At 58.5% G+C, this 24,218-nt stretch overlaps 1 protein-coding gene across 3 annotated transcripts in view; it reads left to right on the forward strand.

Moving 5' to 3' along the window:
- The window catches only part of NOL4L (nucleolar protein 4 like), a 122,321-nt gene that overhangs the window by 34,686 nt on the left and 63,417 nt on the right, over nucleotides 1-24,218 (forward strand). Inside the window, exons 1-4 of one of the 3 annotated variants that reach the window (XM_077111611.1) lie at nucleotides 7,080-7,871; nucleotides 11,307-11,433; nucleotides 13,914-14,069; nucleotides 19,859-19,970. In XM_077111611.1, coding sequence (XP_076967726.1) covers nucleotides 7,828-7,871; nucleotides 11,307-11,433; nucleotides 13,914-14,069; nucleotides 19,859-19,970 — 439 coding nt within the window. In that variant the 5' untranslated portion in view covers nucleotides 7,080-7,827. Of the gene's footprint in view, nucleotides 1-7,079; nucleotides 7,872-11,306; nucleotides 11,434-13,913; nucleotides 14,070-19,858; nucleotides 19,971-24,218 lie in introns of those variants that run through there. The other 2 variants (XM_077111602.1, XM_077111595.1) reach the window with 2 other exon arrangements.

Consider the following 24,218-nt stretch of genomic DNA (forward strand, 5'->3'; position numbering starts at 1 on the left):
GGAAAAGAGCACTGGATTTTGAGTTCAGCCTGAACTTGTCAGTGGATCCCGGCGGTGCCACTGACAAGCGGTGTGACCTTGGACTGGTTCTCGGACCTCTCTGGGGCAGCGGTTTGTTGCCCTTGATGCTGTGATGGAGGTTGGGGCCTCGGCCGCCACCCATCGCCCTCCCTCCCGGCCTCCCTGCCTCCAGCCTCGCCCCGCCACCACTCCCACCCCTCCACCCTGCAGCCAGAGTGATCTTTCGAAAACACAAATCTCAGCATGGTCTTTCCCTGCCTTGAAAAAAAAAATGTTTTTGGCTCCCTGCCGCCTTCAGGAAAAAGCCCAAGAGCCTTAGCCCAGCGTGGGGAGGCGGGAGGCAGCCCTCACCCGCTTTCCACATCTCCCTCCACCAGCCCCTGCTCCTGGGCCGCCGCACACAGCCCCCACCCACCCACCCCCACCCCCGCCTGCCCCGGAGGCCTGGGCTCCTTTGCACCCCCACCCCACCCCCCGCCCCTCCACCCACCCATCATCCATCTAGCAGGTCCCCAGTGCCTGGTCCCTCTCGGACCCAACTGCTTCCCTGCCCGGGGTGATGCAGCCGCTCCTCCGCGGCCCCCTGCTTTCTCCCCCACCTTCTCCTCCCCATAGTCCATTTTCCCCGCACAAGGTCAGGGGGCTCTTTTATCTATTTATTTATTTAGCATGGGCTGGCACCGGGAATAGGGGGCTGTTTTAAAAACATAATTTGGATGGTGTCACCCGCCTGCTTAAAAATCCCTCAGTGGCTGCCCCTTTCACTCTGAATAAAGCCACAACCCATCCCATCCCTCCAGCCCCGTTTCGCCCTGCCTCACCGCCATCCCACTCCTCCCCTCCTGAAATGCTGGCCACCTTCCCGGGGCAGCAGGGGGTCACAGGCCGTCCTCCTTCCCAGGGGACACCCGCATCGCCCCCCTGGCCGGCCTCCCTGACCACCTCTGCCTCCCCATCCTAGCCCGGTCCTCGTGCCCAGATCCCTTGCTCAGGAGGTAGGGTCCCAGGGCCCGCCTGTTCCCGCGCTGGCTGGTGAGCCCAGATACCACCTCCTCCGTGAAGCCTTCTGTAATGCAGCCCCGCACCCGCCCCGGCCCGGGGGCCCTCCCGACCTGCCCTCCCTACTGCCCCTGATAGCAGAGCGACCTCTGTCGGCTTCCTCAGAGCTTTGTTGTCTGCCCGGTACTGTCTCCCACCCTTGGCTGTATAATCACTGCAGGAGGGAGAGCTCTTCAAGGTCAGGGAGAGCTCGAGTTTATCCAGGGCCCACAGGCTGCTAAGTCCCTTGCCTGTGTCTTCTCCTTAAATGCTCACAGCTCTGGGGGGTCGCTTTGCTAAAAGCCCCATTTTACAGAGAAGCAAATGGAGGAAGCTCGAGACATCAGGTCACGTGCCCAGGGTCACACGAGGATTCTGACACCAGAAGTAGAGCTTTTAATCAATAACAGCAGTAACTTATATAAGTACCTCCCCAAGGCCAGACCCTGGGCTCAGACCTATTAAGGTATTTGATCCTCATAATAATTCTTATGGCAATTCCATTTTACGGCTGGGGAAACTGAGGCACGGAGTGCTTAAGTAACCTGCTGAAGCTCCTGAAGCTAGTAAAGGGTGGAGTAGGATTTGGACCCATGCCGTGTGGCTCTGGGTCAAACTCACAGCCACTGTGTAGGGCTAGGCATTGCCCGTCCCTCCCTCTGGGCTGCCCGGGAGGGCCCTCTTTAACTCGGCACCCCAACGCTGGATTAGCAGCCAGCCCCAGGAGGCACTGCTCAGTGAGTGTGTAATGGGCGAAGGAGCAGGTGAGCGGGTGGGCAGGGGACTGTGCCCCAGCCATGCCTCTGCCCGGGGTCCCGATGCCCAAAGGCGTGGCAGCCACTCTCCATGGCTCCACGCCCCCACACTGTTGCCCAGACAGTCCCCAGAGGACCAGATCCATAAACATGAGGTCCCACCCGGGCCCAGGAGGGAAGCTGGGCACCGTAAGAGTCCCCCATATTATTGCTTTATTGTCATTTAAATGGAGCCTGCCTCAAACAGGCCACCCAGTTCTAGCCACCAGCACTGGACAAAACCCCCATTGAAAAGCCAATTACAATCACTCCATCTAAATTGTCATGGATTTGTATAGAAAATTACGTCTCCATTTAGTCCTGAAGCGACGTCCTGGGCATGGACAGAGGGAAGGCTGGCCCACTTAGCCCGCAGGCCCAGCGCGGTGCGGTGGGCAGAGAGAAAGCCCGAGCTGCTGGGTCTTGGCCGGCCTGGGGAACAAAGGCCAGTTTGTGGGGGCCTGACGAGAAGCGGGGCCTCTCAGGGCGGCTCAGATTCCAGGCCTGGGCCGAGGGACCCTGGACCGCCAGCTGGTTGTCCCGCTGGCGGCTGTGGCCAGACGAGCTTCTGACAGCCGGCTTGGGGCGCCCAGCAGCCCCGCCACCCTCCCGGGCCGCTGGGGCTTGGCTCCCGTCCACGCTGCCAGGAAATGAAGGGGCTTAGCCCAGGGAGCACGGGGTTGAGATCTTGGTTCCATGCACTCATTCACTCATTCATTCATTCACTCGAGCATTGCTGACTGCCTGCTGGTGGTGTGAGGAGAACGGTAGTATAGAAACGAGCTCTGGCTTCAGAGGGGCCTGAGTTTGGTTCAGACTCGCCCTCAGTAGCCATGAAGAGCAGGCCCGTTCGTTTATTACATTTAGTCCTGAAGTTGTTGTGGAGCATCTGCTATGTGCAGAGAACAGGACGAGACAATCCTCACTCTTGGCCCCAGCATAAATGGGGAGCCACTGTTTTGCAAATTATAAGTGGGGGCTGATGTGGGAAATAACACGGTGGGGCTGGGGCATGTGAACAGTCGGGGCTTTGGGGAGGAGCTTTGGACGCAAAGGCAGCTTGGAAGGAACAGCAGAGTGAGAGTATGGTGTGAGATGAGGTCGGGGAGCTCCCTGGAGGGCTCTGCGGGCCTCGCCTCTGAGCCTTAGTTTCTTCATCTGTGAAATGGGGACAGCGACCCCCATGCCCCACTGTAAGATGCTCAGCGCACGGAGCATTGCATTGTGGCAGAGACAGCCTCCCTACAGGCCAGGCGCGGGGGAGGGGCTTCCTGTGCATTCCACTTATGAGCTCCTTCATCCTCCCCGTAGACCATGGGGCAGGGCTATTATCCCCATTTCACAGATGAGGAAACTGAGGGAACAGCTCAGGGCAGCGGGTTATTCCCTCCTGTTTCAAGAATTCTGATCACGTATTAGCCCAAGACCAGGCCTAGCGCTGATCCTCAAAGAGCATTTGTTGAATCGGTGAATTCAACATATTCAGCCCCTGGAAAGGGGGTGCTGGGCAAGTGTGGGGAGCTCCGGGGAAGATTCCTATCTGTGCATGAGTGTGAGACTGTGTGACTGTGTGTGGGCCTTGTGTGTCTGTATAACTGTGAGAGTGACTCTGGGACTGGGTGTACTTGTCTGTGACTGTGACCGTGTGACAGGGTGTGACTGGGTGTGAGACTCCATCTGTGTGACTGTGTGTGGATGTATGTGAGGCTGTGAGGCTGTGTCTGTGTGGTTTTGTGAGGCAGTCGCACATACCGTCTCCCTGAGTCCTCACCCAGACCCTGGGCGGCTGGGGTGGCTGTCAGACTGACTGTGTGGCCGTCTGCATGTGCCTGTCTGAACCAAAACGGACACCTGGCACCCTTCCTGGGATGGCCGGGAGGCCCAGAAGCTACCACGCGTGCAGAGGTGAGGCGGGCAGTGTCCCCACCCTCCCCTCCCCAGACCTCCCCAGGCAAACAGACAGATGGAAAAACTGTTTACACCCAGGGCGGGTGGGTAGCCGCCCCACCAGGCACTGCTCTGTGGACAGAAAACAAGTTCTTCTGGTATCAGCGCGAGTTTGGCAGGAAGTGGCTTTTGGGTGGCAGGAAGTTGGATTCAGCTCATATCAGACCCGGGCGAGGGGCAGGAGAGCAGTTATCTGGGGTTAAACAGAGTGACTGAGAAGCGGGGCCCCAACGCCCCGTACCCGATAGAGCTGAGGACCCAGCCCTCCTGGTCATTTGGGATGATGGCAGGGGCAGGGGGCTTGTAAAGAAGCGTTGCCACCCATCAAATGCCTACTGGGTGCCACGGCCCGGACAGAGCTCATCAGGCACCTCCCATTGCCCGCATGACATGGGGCCTGAGATTCCGACAAGGACTTGCCCGAGGTCTCTAAGACAAGTGGAGAGAAAGGGAGGAGAGAAACTGCAAGAAGTTTCCAGCTCTCTAGAGACAAGAGAATAACCGAGAGAAGTGCAAGGAGAAGAGGAGAGATGGGAACAGGACAGAGATGGCAGTGGAATGAGTGGCGAGAACAACGAGACTGCACCAATGGGGAGACTGCTGGTGTGCCCACTGCATGCCAGGCTCTCACGTGGGCATCACGGCAGGTAGCAAGGCTGATGGTTCTGCACCCTGGCTTCTTTTGGGCCCCTCTAGTCCTGTGCCCAACTTCTAGGGGAGGAAAGCCTTTTAGGCTGTCCTAAAAGGGATACCCATCCCCACCAGCTGTTTACTTGGGTGCTCTGTTGAGGAACCCACCCAGATGGCCAGGGGAGAGCCAGGGTTCAAACCCCTGGCAGGATGGTGGCAGAACCCATGTGCTTAAGCATACAACAGGGTGTGTCCAGCACATTCCAGAGCAGGAAGAGAAAGCACAGTCTGCCCTCACTGGGAACAGGAGGGTCCAGCCGCTGGTCTGAAGCCCCACAGCCAACCTGGTAAGAAACTGAGCCTCCTAACTCCCAGGCTTGGAGACACCCCGCACCCTGCCCAGCCCCCACCAGATGCGCCAGGGAGTGGGCCACTGGTCCTTCTTCCCAGAAGTAGCACCCAAGCTGTTCCTTGGCTGAGAGGCTGATTTGAAGCTCAGTTTGCATGTCGTTTGCACATTACTAAGTGCATGTCAGAAGGTACGAACATCTCCCTCCCCAACAGTGCTGCTGGGCCCCCCTGCCCTCCTCCAGACAGCAAAAATGCCAGCCGGCTAGACGGGGAGCTGTGCCCTGGCCTCTGACAGCGCCCGCCCGCCCACCTCCGCCTTCTCCTATCCCCTCCTTGAGCCAAATTTAGGCAGCTCTGCCACTGAGAGATGGGGGGAGCAGAGGCAGGAAGCAGTGAGGTAGCCTGGCCTTGGCCCTTGCAGTGTGGGGTGCCCTTGTCCCTAAAGCCCTCAGCCTGGCCTCCCCCCATCCCTCCTCCCACAGGAATGTGGGCCAGGGTGGGGAAGGATGGGATCTCAGCTACAGCCTGGGGTGCTGGCTACTCTGACCATGAGGGAGGAGAGAGGGAGGGGTGGAGGGAGGGAAGAGGTCATGGCCAGGGCAGTGGGGAAGGGATCAGATAGCTTTCTCCTGCCCAGACACCCCACCACCACTGGGGGAACACAGGCTGGCTCTGCTTCTGGGGACTTCCTGGCCCTCCTTGACCTGTGCTCCTAGGCCTAATTGTGGAGTGGGAAGCAGGGGGCACATCTAGGCTGGAGGGTACTGGACCCCCCCAAAAAGGCTCCACCAGGCGATCTCCTTGTGCCAGCCTGGTCTCATTGGTGGCCTGGGTTCCCCTACCTGTAAATGGGGAGACCGGCTGAGGAGAATTCCCAAGTAGCTCCCCATGCTGAGAGCAGAGATTTCTGGGAGGCCTGGCAAAAGTTAGGGACATGGCATGGCTGTAGGCCTAGAAACTTCTTAGATTTCTCAGGTATGGATAGAAGATGTAGCTTCCCTCCTCAGATGCGGAGAGATCCTTGCTGTTTGAGCAATGGAAAGTGGGAGAAGACCCGGTCAGGATTCCAGATCCGAAGCCTGGGGTGGCGTTAATCGTGCCCAGTGCTTAGAAGCCTGGATCCTGGAAGCCGACTGCTGGGGTCGGAATTGCAGCTCTGCCACTCTGTGCTGCGTGACTGTGGGCAAGGTGCTTCAGCTCTCTGTGCCTCAGTGTTCTCGCCTCCTAGGGCCGCTGGGAAAGTGAAATGAGGCAATGAATGAATGCTTGGCACACGGTAGGTGGGCCTCCATCCCAGCCACCAGTGTGATTGCTTTGTCTCCCGGACTGGGGAAGCGCTGTAGCTTGGTGGTCAAACGGGCATCGGGATGGAGGTTCAAATGTGCGTGGCCCAGGGCAAGTGGCCACAACCCCTCTGAGTCTTGGGCCGGGAGCTGCAGAGGCGCCTGCGGGAGGGTCTGTGAGGGTTACACGCGCTCAGGCTTGGCACGGCGCCTGGCACAGAGCGGGCGTTCCCTGAAGGGCTGCTGCAGGATCGAATGGTCCCTCCCGGCACAAAAGACAGGTGGGCAGCGTCCGGGGGGGCGGGGGGCGGGCGCAGGGCAGGTGCTCTGAGAGTGGGGAGGCGGGGCCGGGGGAGGGGAGGGCGAGGGCGGGTCGGCGCGCGCGCAGCAGGTGCGCGTGGAGTGGGCGGGACCTCGCGCGGGCGGGGTCTCCAGGTGAGGCGGGCGCGCGCCCGGGGCCGCGGCCGGAAAGCGTCCCTGTGTCTTTAACGCCCTACTCCCCACGTCCCGCCCCCCCCGCCCCCTTTGTGCGCTCCCCCCTTCACCATGCGGGGCTGCAGTCGAGGAGCCTTCCCCCCTGCACTGACAGCTGGTATCTAATTACTGTGTGAGAATGGAAAGTCAGGCTGTCCCAGCTCCGGGGAGAGGGGATTAACGTCTCCTGCAGAATACACTTCCTCTGGTGGGTTGCCATGGTTACTCTCATTACCTGCCTGCCCGCGGGGAGCCCGCGCGAGCCGCTCCAGCAGGCCCTCCGAACCCGGGCCCGGCGCGCGCGCGCCTCCCCGCCCCTCCCTGTCGGGGCGCACGCGCGTGCGCCGTGGGGGGAGCGCGAGCGGCCTCATCCCTCCCCGCCTCCCTCCCCCCGCCCCCAGCCGAAGCAGCTGTCAGCGGCGCGCGCGGCCCGGCCAGCCCCAGCGCGCGCTGTCAACAGTCATTAGTGCTCGGGCCGCTCCCCTCCCCATCCAGCCCGGGGTGGGGCCCGCACCTGGGGCCCCCGCTCGTTAGCGCGCCCCGGCCGCCCTCTTCCTCCGAGGGACCAGCCCGCGGGGCCTGCGAGGCTCAGGGCCTCCCCTTCTCGCCCTCCCCACCCCCACCCCCAATTCCCCGTGCGTGGCATAGGCGACCTGGGTAGGCCTGTCCCCCAGAGTCCTGGATCGCACCCCCCAGAGTAGTGGTGACAGCGGTTATTTATGGGCCCCTCCCCGAGGGTGGGAGCTATTGGTGCACCATTTGGGTTCCCGCAGCCTGTCCTGTGGGGTGGCAGAAGCCCTTGTTCATGTTGTGTCACCTCACACAACCGAGGCCCACACAGAAGGAAACTCTTGCCCGGGTTCAGGGCGGGGTTGTCCCCAGGCCTGTCACCTCACCTTTGGAGCTGGTCTTCCTGACACTCCTTGGCCAGAACCTCTCTGGGACCCTGCCTTGGCTGGCATGGAGGCTGGAGAGTGCCCTGAGCTTCTCCCTCCCTTTCTGTAGTAAATTGGGGTCATTGTCAACAGGATTTGCATTTCCCCATCCCCTCACCTTCCAAGAGCCCAAGGCACACCTTCTCTCCCCACCCCTACCCCCCCCCCCCCATGCGCTTTCCAAACAGCTGAGTGAAGACCAAAAAATGCATCCGAGTTAAGGCCAGAAATGCTTGGAGCTGCTTGAAGGTTATGGCTTCCCTCAGAGGTAGCGCTGTTGCTTGGGGGCTGGTCCCGGGCAACCTTCTCCTTGGCCTGGCTGTGCATTTCGGTCCCGGCACAATTTGAAAGAAGATGGAGGTTCAACGAAGCAGAAAGGAGGTCTTGGAATATGTGAGGTCTGTTCCAGATGGCAGGTGCGACGCGGTGGCGGCCGCGCCACACTCACAGTTGGAGATTGTGCTCGAGGGTGGAGGAGAGGCAGGTGCTGCGTCGAGTCCTCAGTGCCTTGATTACGCATTTATTTATTTATGGGGGAGGGGGTGCACTCACCCCTCTCCCCCATCCAGGCCTACAAGAACACATTGGAAGTATGGGTCCTAAAATTATGATGTGAATCCTTATTTTTGGAGTTTTGTTTTGTTTTGTTGATTTCCATTCTACAATAGGTAGGATCATAACGGAGAGAAATTAAAAAAAACAAAACACTGTCATTGTCCCGTTTAAGGAATACTCACCTGCCCACCCCCAGTCATCTGCCTGTTTTTTTTTGTTTGTTTTTTTTTCCAACAAACTGTGACCAGCTTCTCTTGGGGATTCTGAGGAGAGAATTTCTGGCTCTTTGGGTCCTGGTCTTCACTCTGGTTTTCTTTACTTTCGTTCTCTCCCCGTTTAGTGTGGTTTTTTAATTTCCTCCCCACCTCTTTCCTTTTTCCCTCTGGGGCCCTTGGCAGGAGGCTGGCTCCTCCTCCTGGCTTCTTCTTTCAGCTCCGCCAGGAGTTTGAACGAGATTTTACAGGAACCAAAAACAAAAACAAAACAAAACTGCCACCTCAGTCCCTCTGGGTTAGCAGCTTCCAAAACCCCAGTCCGGGAGGGCCCGGGGCCTAGGAGGAGCAGCTGTGGGTTCCAGAGACTGGGGGAGCACACTGATAATCCGAGCGACACCCTCACATTTGCCTACCCGGTCAGCCTCCCGAAGGCCTGGCCCCCCACACACATGGTAGCCTAAGGTCTACTGCCTCTACTGTGGGCACCGCTGGCTGGCTCTCCCCTCTGACAGCAATCTCTCTGATTTTTCCACCTTGTCAAGAGCCAATTCCAAAACGCACCAGGAAGGCACATCCTGGAGACTCTCTCTGTGGAGTCCTTCTCCACCATAGGTTGAACCCAGTAGAGAAATGCCCTCACTCTTAGCCGCATCCTCTCAGTCGTGGCCTCGTGCTTGCTGGACGGTGCAGTAAATGCACCCCAGGGGCCTGAAACAGCCCACCTTGGGAGATAGGAGAGTTCCTACTAGTAGGTGACAGGCAGGATCCAGTGGAGATGACAGAACTGCAGTCCCTTAGCAATTGGACCTCACCTGCCTCTGAGGGCAGGGTTCCATTTAATTGGCTAATGTGGGGAGACGGACAAGGTGCAGTCAGATTTAGGGACCCCCCCACCCCCCCACCATGGTGGGATGACTTGCCCTGGCCCGATCAGATGTGCCTCCCCCCATCAGCCCCCTTGTGTGTCTGCAGCCCTGGACGTAACAGTGCACCTCGAGCCGAGCGTTCAGATCATTTGGGGAAACTGAGGAAGCCAGAGGCGAACCACCCAGGGCTGGTAACTAACTTTGCCGGGTGGGGGGGGAGGTGACCATCTGAGGTCAGGACGCCGGCACTCCTGCCCTCTTTAGCCATAATGCACACCAAGTCTCGGGGCAGGTGTCTTGAATTTATATTACTGTTGTCCAGTAAGATGCTTTTGTTCCCACAAATAGGAAAATTGGCCTTCATGGGAGATGAAAATATTAATGTATTAGGCCTGGAAGCACAGAGCATGTTTATATACTTAATGAACCAGTGCGTGTTTCCCTGCTAGTTACCTCCCTGTCTCCATCACGGAGACGTGCTAATCCCCAGTTCTCAGTCTCCACCAGGCCTCAGGTACCCTGGGAGGTCCATTAAAGCCCCCCCAGAGTGGCTGAATTAGTTGGCCTGGGGTGGGACCTGAGAATTTGCATTTCTAACAAGTTTTCTGGTATTGCTGCTGTTGCTGCTGGTCTAAGTATTTTGAAATATCAGCAGGTAATTTAGCAATTAATTAAGCAATTTGTTGTCTAGCAGTTTCTTTAGTGACTTGTAACCCAGCCTTTAGTTAAGGACCTGGATGGGCTGGCTTTATGGGAGTCACTGAGGTCCAAGAAAGTTAGTAGCTGTATGAGTTCTTTCTTTCTTTTTTTTTTAACAGTTAAAACATCATGTATTTATTGGAACTCACAGTAAAAGTACACTTTGCATCCCCACCTATTATGTATATAGATTCATGTAGAGAGCAGTTGAAAAACTGACCCAAAAGTTGATTTCTAAAACAACCCTGTTAACTATAATGAAGTTACTCCTCTATGTGATTTGTTTGTTTTAAGTTTTATTAATAAAACCAATCAACATACAGTATGAACATTCTTTTTTTCTCATCACATAGTTGTATATTCATCACCATGATCATTTCTTAGAACAATTGCATCAATTCAGAAAAAGAAATAAAAAGAAAACAGAAAAAATTCATACATACCATACCCCTTACCCCTCCCTTTCATTGATCATTAGCATTTCAATTTACTAAGTTTACTTTAACATTTGTTCCCCCTATCATTTCTTTATTTTTAATCCATATGTTTTACTCATCTGTCCATAAGGTAGATAAAAGGAGCATCAGACACAAGGTTTTCACAATCACACAGTCACATTGCGAAAGCTCTATCATTATACGATCATCATCAAGAAACATGGCTACTGGAACACAGCTCTACATTTTCAGGCAGTTCCCTCCAGCCTCTCTGTTACGCCTTAAGTAAAAAGGTGATATCTATTTAATGCGTAAGAATAACCTCCAGGATGACCTCTCAACTCTGTTTGGAATCTCTCAGCCATTGACACTTTATTTTGTCTCATTTCGCTCTCCCTCCTTTCGGTCGAGGCTGCGTGAGTTCTTAAGAACTATTGCCGTGCCTGGTTTTGTTGGCCTCGTCTGGCTGGCTGTTTAGGGGTTGGCTAGTTCACACGGATGGCATGTGTCAGCGTGACAGTGTTCTTCCCCAGGCAAGAAGGCCTGAGAGGTTGAGCCTGTGTAACTGGGTTTTTCTGGTTTTTCCCATGGGGTGCTGCAGGGTTCCGTTCCATATCTCCCGCTCTGTGTTCCTGGGAAGCCGGGACAGGCAGGAGGCTCCAGGCTCCAGCCTGCTTGAGGCAGTAGATCAGGTTAGTCTAATTTGGGCACAAGGCAGAAGTGGCTTGGCAGAAGCATCCCAAGGCTACAAGGAAGGTGCTCCCTGACTTGTGACCTGCTCTAGTCTGGTAGCCCCGTGTCTGGATTCTCAGCCAGGAGAAAAGCAGGCCTTTCCTGTGGAGCACGGCAGAGCTGTCCATAGCTCAGGATTGCCGTAGGAGCCCTTTATGGCTCTCTTCCCAGAGTTCTCCTTGAAGGCCACAAGACACCCGAGTGCTCTTCCCTTAAAGTGTCACCCCCGAGGGGTCCAGGTGGCTACAGGTCACCAGAGCACAGTTCAAGGTATGGCTCCCCAGACCTAGTGAGGCTTGACTCTCCTTTCCTGGGCACAATCTCAACAGCCAAGAGAGGCTGGTTACAGGCCCCAAGTCTGCACAGCAGGGAGATAACGACGGAGTGTTAAAGAGAAAGCTACTGAAGATTGCTCCTGCTGGAGAGTTCCTTGGGGATAACGGCATGCCGGGCCAGGTATGAAGCTGTTGGTTACTGTGTCTGAGCATGGAGTGGGAGGGCTGGGCAGAGATGGCCGGGCACTGGGCATGGCTTTGCTGTTTTATCTTGGTCAGCTGGTTACACCTTGACTCTCGGAAGGCTCATTCCAAGTCGTGTGGCAGCTTTGGCATATTATTTATGAATTAAGTGAGACTATGCATCTCTTCTGATGGATATTACTGCAGAGGACCTATTCTGTAATCTGAAGAGGCCAGAGGGGCAGGAGCTAAAAGCCGATTCCTGAATACAGGATGCCCAAATCCCATGGGTCTAAGGGGGAAAGAAGAACATTTACCAAGCTCGTAGGTTCCAGATGCCTGACGTAGTTCTCATTCAGTCCTTGGAACATCCAAGTAAAACTTGCTTATGCCCATTTTACAGGTGAGGAAACTGAGTTTCAAGATATTGAAAGGTGATTTGCCCCAGGTCACTGAGTCAGTTAGGGTCCCCTTTCCATGTCACTTGTCTGAAGTTGTCTCTCTTCACTGGATTGTTTTCTTTCTCTTCCCACCAAATTATAATTCCTCCCTTTTCCAGAAATATCTGTGTTCTGACCTGAAAGTTTTATGGGCAGGGAAGTCATATTTGCTTTTAAGCAGCCGAATCCACTACTGTGCCTCTGGGTTCAGATTATCCGAGGGAAGTGTAACTACTCTGTTATACTTTTTTTTTTAATAAGCTTTTCAAAATTAAAATGTAACAGATCACACACAAAAGCACACAGATTGTAAGTGTTCAGTTTAATGACCTTTTATAAATGGAAGGCACCTGGAAAACCACCCGGCCAGATGAAGGAATAGAGGCCCAGTTGTATTTTCTGAGGGACACCCCCAGGAAAGAAGTGGCAGTAACTCCTGAAAGCGTTTAAAGGGAGAAGAGCCATGGAATTTTAGAGCTCATCTCATAAGTGAGGCTCAGGGAGGGTGAAGAGTTTGCCCACAGCGTCCCGGCGAGGAGACAGCTCCTCCTTCTGCAGCCTGGTCCCCAGGACCACTGTGCTCCAGATACCCACCATCTGAGATCCGGGGGTGGGGGTGGGGGTGGGTGTGGGGAGGTCACCCCTGCTGGGGGATTCTGCTTGGGTTTGGGACCCTACGTCCCAGCTGCCCCTCTTCCCCCATCAGACCCTGCTCCCAAGTGGGCCACTGGCAGAGACACCCAGACCCACCCATCAGGCCATGTCGGGAGAGTCACCGGGCAAATCCAAAGGCTGCTGGTGACCAGACAAGTGTCCCCTGCCAGCACGGCCTCACTGTGCTCGGATCAGGTGTCTGTGGTTACTGTGCTGAGCGCTTACTATGTGCTGGGCGTTGTGCGAGGCACTGGGCCGACGCTGGGGACAGATGAGCCCCACACCCTCCTGGAGCTGGTGTCCTTGAGCGGGGGTCCTGTGGGGAAGAATCATCTTTTGGGCAGGTTTAGAGAAAAGCCCCCTCCTTTTCCCCAGAGCCCCTCCACGCTACATGCACTTCATCTTCGAAGCCCCCCCACCCCCTCCCCAGAGTCCTCCAAGTCCCCTAGGGAGACAACTCCCGGGAGCCGGATGGCTGGGTGTGGGTGGGGGCCGGAGTGTCTCGGCGTGTGGGTGCCTCGCGCCCTGTGAACGGGGACCTGTACTCACCCGCATCCCGTTTCCTTCCCGGGCCTGGCCTCCGTCCCCAAGCCTCTGGCCCCGTAGCCTCTCCTGCACCCACAGGGCCCTGCTGCTGGGGAGGGCGGGGTCAGCCCGGCCGCTGCTTGCTATGCACGGGCCCCCTCTTGCTGCGGGCACACCTTGCCAGCCTGATAGGGGGGCTCGGGTGGGGGGGCCCTGCCACCTCCACAGGGAAGGCCTCCTACAGCCCCGCCCACAAAGGGCCTGGGCGCCGGGGCTGGCGCGCAGCTGCTGGTGTGGGGAGGGTGGGCAGTGGCGGGAGGCTTTTAGAAAAGGCCAGGATGGAGAAAGAAGTCACCCAGGTGATGCGAGCCATCCCCCCCCCCCCCCCCCGGACCCCAGCCCAGGACCACAGTGAAAGGTTACTGCTAATTGGCAAGTTCCTGACGGGGCCGCATCTACTTAGCACTACCCCTCCCCGGAGACTTCCAGGACGGTCTTGGCACCGCGTGTGATTTGAGGGCACCCCGCCCGAGTCTGGCACAATCTGTCTGAAATGGTGAACGTGGGGCCTCTTGGTTGTTGAATGTGTATTTTCGTTGTCGTGTGTCCTCTGCCCGTCACTGCTGGTGGCTTTCGGAAGCCACAGCCACCCTGCCGCTGGTGCCCCCCCCGCCCCCCCCGCAGGAGCCCTCTCTGCGGCACCCCCTCGCCTCCCCGCTCCCCGGGCCCCACCCTCGGAGGCACTGTGGGCTCAGGGCCCAGCGTTGTCCCTGCCCCGACCCTGTCGCCGCGGCCTCGGGGTCCAGCCTTGCCCCGCCATCCTGCCTGCCACTAACGCAGCTTGTCCACTCTGTCGCAGGGGGCAGATGGCCTGTCGGAGCCAGAGGGCATCTCTCTGAAGCGGGTCGCCGTGGTGGAGGATTTCTTTGACATCATCTACTCGATGCATGTGGAGAGCTCAGCAGAGCCGGGCAAAGCCCCCAAGCACGCTGGGCAGAAGAAAACCTACCGGGCGGTGAGATTTCTGTCTCCTTCCCTCCGCTGGCAGCCCCCGGCCTTGGCAGGAGGCCACGGGCTCTGCACATGTCGGGCGGGGGGCGGGGCAGGGAGCTGAGGCGTGATGAAACGGCCTTTGGGGATCCAGGGGGGCACAGGGCAAGGGCATGGCAGCCAGAGACGGCTCACGGGGTGAGGGGCGGGCTCTGTGGTCTCAGCACAAAGGAGCATGAGAGGGAGGGAAGGAGAGGGCTGAGGGCAGGGAGGGGAGGCCCCCTCCTCTTGGTTTCTGGCTCCACTTGCTCTCCCTTCCAAGCCCCTTGCAGCCAGCTCTGGGGCCGTCACGTGGGGCCCAGATAATAATAATCATAAGAGCAAGTGCTTCCGTGGCGTTTGCCGCGTGCCAGGCCTGTCCAGAGTGCTTTGTGCCTGTGAGCTCATCCGAGCCCCCCACAACCCCACCAAGTCAGTCCAGGCGGTTCACCGCCCTCAAGGAGATCATACTTGGGTTTGAAGCCGAGGCAGCTGAGAGTGAGACCCAAGAGAAACAGAACCTTCTTGCTAGCTTTAAGAAGGCAAGAACCCAGGTACCTGAGGCGTTCAGCAAATGCAACAATGTTCTGTGCTAAGTCAGGGGTGGGGTGTGGGGGGGCCTTCACAGAGAAATGGAGGGGGGTGGTGTAAGCTGGCATTCTAAGCTTCAGGAAGGCAGAAGGGAGCAGAGAGGGCAATCCAGGGTTCAGAAATGCCACGATGGGGAGGGGAGAGGTGGTGGCTGGAACAGAGGCCCCCACCCCTGTTGACCCCCATGTCCGAGTGTCTGGCCATGGTGCCTGCAGGGCTCTGAGCCATTCGCCCAGTGCCCACTGCTAAGCCAGTAAAGCCAAGCACTTTAGCTGACCTGCCTTCTGGCTTCACAGCAGTCCCATTTCACCGTTAAGGAAACTGAGGCCCAGAGGGTGGCACAACCTGTCCTGGGTCACACAGGGCCTGTCTGGTCTTCCTAGAGACAGGCCCTTCTGTGGCGGGGCTTCCTGACCCCAGGCAGATGTGAACAATCCCCTCTCTCCCCCACCCACAAATTCTTCATATAAATAGCTCGGACCACAGTGGAAGTGGCCTGAAGAAGCCTATAATTTCCCCATATGGCCTGATTTTTAAAATATCCAACAGTCTGATTTGTCCTCATCCACAGAAGATGTTCTTTGCCTTAGATCTTGAGGGTGGGTCTCAGAGAGGTGAGGGGCCGGGCAGGTGGGAGCCAAAGATGAGTGTGCCATTCCCCCACCCTTCCTGCTTCTCAGTCTGTGTGTTTGGGGCAGGGACATCTGGAAAGAGTGCTCTGAGGCTTTTTCCATCAGAGGGTCATAGAAGAAGGGACAGATGCCCAGGCCAGGGCCACCAGAGGCCCCTTGGAATTGGCAAGACCTGGCACGTGTGCTCAGCATTGCAGCAGCAGCGTTCCTGGCATGCCAGGCTGCATCCAGCACTTCATGTGCATCAACTCTGAACCCCTGCCTGTGTGAATACTGTATGTGTGGAGCAGGTACTACTGTTATCCCCTTCACAGACGAGGAAACTGAGGCTCAGAGAAGCGCAGAGCCTGCCCTGAGGTCACCCAGCTGATGTTCAAAGCCAGGCCCCAGAGCCTGCACCCTGTCCATATACAAATTGCCTGTCCACAAACCTCCCGTGGTCAGCTGGTCAGCCCAATGACTTGCTGTTGTCCAGGCAGATGGCAAGGGCCAGCCAGACCAGGTGATTTCCCTGGGTGCCCGGCACCAAGCCACACCCCCAGCACTCCCTGGGTATTTATGAAGGCCAGGGTCTGCAGCCTCCACCCAAGCTTAGATCTCTGAGCCAAGTGGATGGCCAGTCCCTTTGCTCTGTGTTCCCTGGCTTCTCGTCCATATGCCTGCCGCATGCCCCACTTCCCGCTGCCCAGCCTGGAGCTGGCACATGACTGGCGCTGAGCCAGCTGGGTTGCACACAGAGCTGGAATTTCAGCAGCAGGGCCAAGACTGAGCAGAGCAGGCCAGGGCCCTCCTGCAGCGGGTGTGAGGCCGAGGGGCCCGCACACCGCCCTCCTCCTCTGTGTGCTTCCCCTCTCCCCGCCCTCCCCTTCCCCATCTGTCACCCTTCTTATGCCACCCTTTTCCTTCTTGGGGGCAGGGCGTGGCGCCTGGACGCTTTTGTCTCCCTCTTCATCTGCTCCCGTTCTCCTCGACCCAAGCCTAGTTCTCTCCACCCCCAGTCTGCAGACTAGGCCCCCACCACGTGCGTGCCCGTGGAGAGAGAACCCCCAAGGGAAACTGTGCTGGTGGCTGCAAAGAGGTACAGCCTGGCTCCCCTAGTTTGCGTCGAGCCCTGGGCTGAGGAATCTCTGGGCCTGTCTCTCAGTATTTTGCCCAACCTGGATCCCGGGGCCACCTCGCACTGGCCAGGGCACCTGGGGTTTTCTGGATTCTTGCAGGCAGATGTGCCTGTGGAGGCAGGGCGCTAGGAGAGAGATGGTTGCTGAGGGCTCACGTTAGAGGAAGCAGATTCTTCAATGGGAAAAAGAACTTTCTAGCACCTACAGCCGTTTAGCCATGTGTCAGAAGACAGGTGATGAGCTTTCTGGAACTGAAAGTGCCTGAGCCAAGGGCAAATGGATAGAGCTGGGGGATTCCCATTTTGGGTGGGAAGTCCCTGCCTTAGCCTCTGGTGCAGTATAAGCTGAGGTTCAGATTGTCCCAGGGGATCTTGCCAGTGTCAAAGTCTTGGGAAAGTTCCCGTTGGGTCTACAAAGTTCCCTGAACCCACATGGAAGGCTGGTTCTCTTTTCGAGGGGCTTTTCTAGTTTCTCCACCAGTCTGGGTGGGAACGAGCCCCTCTGCTTCCTCCTTCACGCCCTGGGTGGTAGGCGGCCAGTTCGGTTCCAGAATCAGGATCTAGCTGCCCAGGCCACCTTGGGGTTGGGGCCAGATGTGGTCAGCAGCTGCTCCAGGCCCACCGCGTGCTAATCCACCTCAGGGCAGAAGGAGGATCTTGTAAAGTGGTGCAAATCCCCCCAATTGGCCTCATCTGTCTTTGTCGGTCTGCAAGTTAGGAAGTGAAAACGGGGCCTTGCGAGTCAGCGACTCTGCAAATAGCTCCTGTTCTCCCTGCCCACGAAATCGAAATCGTTCTTGGTTTTTACCACTAGGAAAAAAAAAACGTAGAAGGCAAATTTACATATGGTTCCATTGTCCAGGTAGAAGGCCCTAGAGAGAGCAAGGCAGGAGGCAGCGGGGGGGGGGGGGGGGGGGGGGGGGGGGGGGGGGGGAGCTGAGGGCAGCTGGGCAGGGGAGGGGCCCTGGAGCTGCCTGCCCCGCCTTAGACACGGCAGCTCCGTGTTTATCTGTTTCCTGTTTGGGGCCTCAGTTTAAGAGTCTATTTCCAGAGTGGGGTCTGTAGCTCTAAAACAGGTCAAAAGCCACCGTCCTACAAACAGAAGCATCCGCCGGGATTGTTCTGGTTTCAGCTCGTCCCAAGGCCTGGGGCATCATGCGCTCCGACCCAACAGAGGGCCACTTCTTGTGTGGGCAAGCCAGGAGGGAGACGGGAAAGATGCCTACAGAGGGTCAGAGGCCCCGGGGACACCCTCCCAACATGGGGCCTTACAGCCGCGCAGGGCCGGGCTGGACTCTACTTCTCTCCCATGCCCAGGGCTCGCCCACCTGCTCTCCGTCCACCCCTCCTGCCCCTCAGTGGGGCCAAGGCCAGAAGCTGTGAGCCGGTGCTGCCCCTTGCCGCGGCATGCCAGCTGGCCTTGCCCATCTCCAGGGTCCCCGTCAAGGCCAGGCAAGCCCTGTCCACCACTCCCGCGCCTGGGCTGGGCTCTCTCTGGGAACCATCCCAGTGACCTTAGCGGGCCAGGTGGCAGGAAGGGTCCCTCCCCGAGGCTCTGCGTAGCCCTTTGCAGAGCAGCCAGGCCCGTCCCGAGCCCTTGGAGAAAGCTTTCTGTGCCCAGTGGCAAGCCAGCTCGTGTAATTAAGTCAGGCTCCCCCCGCCCGCCCCTGTGGTATTGAACTTTCTCCTCCTATCCCCGGCAGACTGCACCCCCTCCTTTCCCCAGTCCTCTGGTCTGCTGTTCTGAGGCCTGACTTGGGGTGCCCCACCTCGGGGGAGCTGAGGACCCAAGTCAGCCACAGCCCCCTGCTCCACAGGCGCGTGCCCCTCCCTCTTGCCCCTTCATTAGAGGCCTTCCCGCCTGACCCCTCAGGCCCGAAAGGGATGCAGATGCCCCTGTGCTTAGCTGAAAGGCTCCCGTCCCCCGCGGTCTTGCCCCCCCCCCCCAGAAGGTGTGGGGAGACCGCAGGCTGCCTGGCGCTCCCCATCCCCAGCTCCAGGCACGGACGCTGGGGTTTGCCCTTGCCCCTGACCTCCTGAGGAAGGCAATCAGAAAGGGAACTTGGAAGGGAGATAACTCATCAAGGAGCCTGCCTGCTCTGCAGAGCATCAAATCAGCTGAGAAATAACAATTGTGTCACCAAAATTAACTCCGCGTTCGCAGCCAGCCACCAGGCACCCGTGGCCTCCGAAGCTCTGCGGACCGGCTGCACGGGAAGCAGCACCCGGGTGGGTCTTCGAAGGGCTCTGGCCCGAGAGCCTCCTGCATCGCTGCCCCTAACTGCACCCCCCTCTCCAGCTGTCGCAGAGGTGCAGGAGAACAGGGCGCTTGGCGTCCTGAAAGGACGAGGCCCTGGGCTGTCCCGGAGGGGAGGCAGGGCTCGGCCCACTGCGGTCCAGTGCGCCCCCTCCCCAGGTGGGCTGGCCAGCGCCCTCGGCCAACTTCCCCACTGGGCTGCGGCAGGGACGGCGGAACACTGGGGCGATGCTGCCCCTTAGTGGAGAGGAGAGAGAGGGCCCGGGCTCTAGGAAATGAGTGTGAAAAGCAGCCACCCGGCAGCTGTGGCCTCGGCCGGTGGAGGCGGGGGTGGAAATCGGGGGCTAAGGGGGCCCCCTCAGGCAGCGAAACCGGGGGCAATGGGTTTCCCTAAATCTAGAGCAGGAGAGGGCTGGGCTTCTGGGTGCTCACGGACCTCTACCCCACGCCCCCACCCAGCCTCTTCCTCTCCCTTTTCTCCTCTTTCCTCCTTGCCTTTCTCCTCCTCCCTTGCTCGGGCCGGCCCTCTGGAGGCAGCTGTGGGTGGTGTGAGCTGGAGCACAGGCTCCAGCCTGACCCGTGTGGCCTTGGGTGAGTCACTCCACGTCGCTGGGCCCCCCGTGGCCTCGCCTGGAACCTGGGGTTCCCAAAGGGCCTGTCCGGCTTGAAATATCTGGCAGCAGTCTTTCGCGGCTTTCCCCAAAAGGTCCCTGATTGGTGAGCTATCACAGGAAACAGCTGGTGGAAACTTGGGTTCTGTTCATAGGCCCGAGCCAGTGGATTTATAAGCGAGTCTCAGTTTATCCATCTTGAAGAGGGGAACTCGCTCCTCCTACCCTACAGCGATATTTATAAGCTCATATTTTCTTTAGTAGCAGCAATAAAATGCTCTAGAAGGGTATTACTTATTAGAAAATAGGCTGAAGACTAGATGTTTAAACATTTGGTGTTTTCAATTATTCAGCTCCTTTATTCACATTCTCAAAAACAGTTGGGTTTCAGCAAAAGTACTAACTCATTTCCACAGCTAAGCGTCAAGGACGGCTGCCCCCTGCTCCTCCAGTCCCTGCCCTCCCTGACCACAATCAAATGCCTGCCACCAAGCAGAGACCTGGGTGGCCCAGGGACCGAGTACCCTCCCCACAGTCCATATAACGTATGACCTTTGTCCCCTCCAGATCGCGGAGACCTACGCCTTCCTGCCCCGAGAGGCCGTGACCCGGTTTCTGATGAGCTGCACAGAGTGTCAGAAGAGGATGCACTTTAACTCCAATGGCCTGGAACCCAAAGGTAGGGGAGGGCGGGCACCTTGAGGGCTGGGCTGGCAGGGCTGACTCCCCACCAGCAGGGCCTGCCCTCTGCTGGCGCCGCCGGCAGTGGTCACGCAGCCCAGAGGCCCGTGAGGATCCGTGGGCCTGCACAGAGATCCCCGTTTTGTTTGTTTGTATTTTTATGTTCATCTCAACAAACCAACAAAACATGCCTTCTGCCCTTCCCAGATCCAGGCCAGACCCTCCTTTCCCACTGAAATTCCACCAGAGATGACCCCCCCCATCCCGTTCTCTGTGCTCTGTAATTCCTGTCACCCAACCTGGGCTGTGTTCTCCATGCACTGGCTGCCTCGGTGTGTCCTGCGGCAGCCAGTGTGTCCTGCGGCAGTCCTCTTGGACTGGAGGCTCTTGGAGCGCCCCCTTGCCCTGTAGCTCAGACTTGGCTCCAGTGCTCCTCCCTCAGTGTTTGTTCCCTTGCCGCGTGCACCCGTGCAGCCTCTGATCAGTAAACCGAGGGGCTGAAACTTGAGTACCCGGAACTCTTGCAGCCAGTCCAAGACTGGCCCCTTGGACCGATGTCCTATGCTCTGCAGCTCTGCCCTGCCCAGGGAGCTGTGGCAAGGCCCCCCTGCCCCCTCTGCCCAATGCCAACACCCCCCCCTCCGCCGAGCACCCCCAGAGACCTCAGGGAATCTGGGGCCCATCTGCTGGCAGGTGGCTTTGGTAGAATGAGATGGGCCAGCACCCTGGGCTGGTATGATTGTAACTCTGCCCTGAGGGGTGAGTTCCTGGCCCCCTCCCCAGGGCCCCCAGCCAGCTCGGCTCGTGGGCATCGGGCCTGTGCAGGTTGCTGAGGTCAGCCTGGCTTGCCTGAGTGTGGGAGCAGACTCTGAGGGGAGGGCCACGCTCAAGGGGTGCCCACCAATTCTGAGGACGGGGAAACCAGCACCAAAGCCTGTGTAGATGACAATCAAGGGCCTGGACCGCTGGCACCCAGCTTGGGGTCTCCTCTCATTTCGGTTGTCCCTGATGATGCCCCTGGGCAACTTCTGGCACAGATGGCACATCAAATCCAGAACTTTGCAGCCCCAGAGGGGCCTCGTCGAGGACACTGGACCACTTCTAAAGCACAAGAGACAGGAACAAATCTCGTTAGGAAAGGGGTCTCCAGGGCCAGACCGGGTGGGATGGAATCCCAGCTCTGCCCCCCCACAGGTGTGCATCCTGGGCAAGGGGCTTCATCTTTTGGAGCCTCATGGAGGACAGTGGTACCCGCCCCAGGGGGCTGATGAGATTTGAGAGTTGATCCGCTTGAGCAGCGGCTGCTAGAGTGACTGAGGATGGCGAGGTCTCTGCCCCACGCACAGGACGGCGTCGTGCCTGCCGATGCAAACCCTGCAGGGCTTTGCTGGCCGCCCGCCCCTCCCTGCCCACCCGCCTGCCCATCCCCCGCCTGTTCCCAGCCTGATCGTTTCCACAGCAACTGGGGGAGCCAGACACAGCACCGCTCGCCTGGGGGAGCAGAGGAGGCCGAGAGGGGCTGCCTTGGAGGGCTGCTCTGGGGTGTCTGCTCCCAGGCCATGGGTGGGAGGCGCCTCCCCAAGGATGTGCTTGCACCCCACCCTCGGTGGAAGGCTCCCAGGTCCCCCAGGGCTGTGAGCTCTGCGCCTCATCGTCTGCGGCATCTGTATGGCCACAGGGTGACACTGAGCACAGCAGCAGCCTGTGTCCTCTCCTCACTGCCCCCACCGTGCCCCCATCCTCTGCAGGGAGGAAAAGAGGGAGGAAGCCGGGAGCCGCCTAGAATATAAATCAGTGCGGGGTTTCTGTGCTGGAGCCTCTCTTTCCAGGGGCTTGCTTCAGGCAGGATGGGCACAGCCGTGGCTTCCATGCTGTATGCAGCACCACTTCTCTGGCCCGGGGGGTGGAGCTTTCCATTGCAGGGAAAGAAGGAGACACTGAAGGAGCAGGGGTCAGAGCAGGGATCAGCACAGGCTATGGGCGGGCATGGGCGTGGAGCTGGGCAGGCCCAGGGCTGCAGCCCTGCTAACTGCTGTGCAGCTGTCAGCGGATTGGGGAACCTCTCTGAGCAACACCCCCTCCTCGTTGTGGCTACTACAACCCTATGAGGCATCCATCCCAGTTTGCACCTGGGGAAAGGGTAGAGGGAAGTGTTGATGGGTGATCACTTGCCCAATGGCAGGAGAGCTTACTTACTCATCAACAAAGTGGGAACTCTGCCCTCCTCTCTGGCTTGTCATTAGTACGCGAGTGAATTGAAGGAGCCCATTAATGTAAGGCACCCGGTGCACTTAGAGACCTCCATCTGTGTCCCCGCCCACGTTGCTGCACCACACACGACTGCCAGTGTCAGGTGGCTCCTCGAGACACACACAGTCAGCCTCCGCCGGGGCGGGGTCGACGACAGCCCCCCTCCCACACACCCAGGAAGCACCCTGGGCCCTCTACCTGGTCACAGCATGAAAGGGAAGGGTTTGCTTTCTGGGAGCTGCCAGCGGAGCACCTTAGAGTCTGAAAGGCTCCCCTGTCTGCTGAATGGCCAGGGGCATTGCTGCCTGGACCAGCCCCGCCAGCTGGCAGGTTCTCCCTTCTCCTGCCCCAGCCGGGAGCCTGGAGATCCTATCTCGCCGCGGCCATGCCAGCCTGCCCTCCCCCCTCCCGCCGGGAAATCGGAGCCTGCCCCTGGCCCCGGAGGCAGGCCCAGTGTTCCTGTCCCAGGAAGGTGGGGGCTGGGGGAGACGGGACAGGATGGAAACTTGTCGCGAGGCTGCTGGGAGAACGCCTCGCTTCCTGGCCTCACGCTAGAAAGAAAGAAAGGAAGCAGAGCGGCCGCCCTTGCTCAGCGGTTTGTCCCCAGCAGAGTGTGGGGGTCTGGGCGGCCCCGTGCCCTCCCCCCAGCGCCAGGAGCATAAACAAAGGAGGCTGCGGTGGATCAGGAAGCCTGAGGATGGGAAATTCCAGGGCCTGCTGACTCCACGCTCCTCTTCCACCACCTCCTGAGTGCATCCTGGTGGAGAGAGGACAGAGAATGGGGACCGGCCTGCTCTCAGACCAGCCCTGCCCTGGGGCCTCTGGGGGAGAGATGGTCTCCGGGGGCTCATTTCTGTTTTCGTTGGCATGACACAAATATCATTTGGATGGTTGCAAACTAGGAGTTAGGGATGGGGCAGCCCCAGGCGCCTACAGAAGGCCCCTCCTCGGCGACCAGTCCCTCCGCTACAGGGCGGCTGCTTCGGAACCAGCCCCTACGGGGTCTTCACAGCCCTTCCCGCCTAGTCCCCCGTGGTCTCCCCATGATACAACCCCATTCCAGCGCCCCTGTCTCTGTCCTCGCTGAGCCCGTCCTCTCCTGGGGCCCCTACTCCCTGCGTGACTGGGCCAGCCACACGGCCTCCCTGGGAGCAGCTGCTCCCCTGGAAAATGGGGGGTTTGCACCCGCATCGTGCTGTCAGCTGAGCGGTAGCTCCTGAGTCCCGGCTCCTGTCCTCTCTTCCAGGCTTTCTTGAGGGCCCCCAGCTCCCGCTTCGCTTCCCCTCCCCCGAGCGCTAATGGGCTCGGCACCGGCCCCCTCCCCCACTCGTCCTCACTCTCTTTCCTGAGTGCAGAGGCGGCACCTCCTGCTGCTCCCCCACCTCCCCACCCTGAGTGCCCACCCGCCCCTGAGCACAGGTCCGTGCTCCTTGAGGCCCAGCCCTCCCACCCACTGACTTCCCTTCACGCTTTCCCAATCTGAACCCCACCTGGGCTGCTGTGTGCCAGGCACGTTCTGCCTGGGGGTTCCTCACTCCCTCTTACAGGCGCCTGCGTGCTCCTGCCTTCTCTGGACCAAAGGTTTCTTGCATGTTGTAGGTGAAACTGCATGAAAATGACCACCTTGTTTCCACCTGAAGGAAACGAAGGCCACCCCCTCAGCTGCAATGTGCCCTGGTGGGTGACTGATGCCACGCAGGGCAGCACCTGTCCTGGGCTGGGTGAAGCCTCCCCCTCACCGACTGTCTCCCAGGCTGTGTAAAAACTCACTCTAGTGCTTGAGCTGGTTTCAGTTTTCTTTGGCAAAGAGGTGTTGTTCCTTTTCCCTGGGCGCTTCCTCCTCCCTCTCTCACCAGCATCCTGCTGGCTTACTTCAGCTCTGTGACCCTTGGTGGCTCTCAGCTCACCCCTTTCCACGGCTAACAGAGTCCGATGGTACAGTGGCATCAGGCTATTTCTAGTGGCTGCACCGTGGCCCCCGTACCTGTCAGCCACA

The sequence above is a fragment of the Tamandua tetradactyla genome, chromosome 1 (assembly GCF_023851605.1).
Source record: "Tamandua tetradactyla isolate mTamTet1 chromosome 1, mTamTet1.pri, whole genome shotgun sequence".
In the NCBI taxonomy this organism is placed as follows: domain Eukaryota; kingdom Metazoa; phylum Chordata; class Mammalia; order Pilosa; family Myrmecophagidae; genus Tamandua; species Tamandua tetradactyla.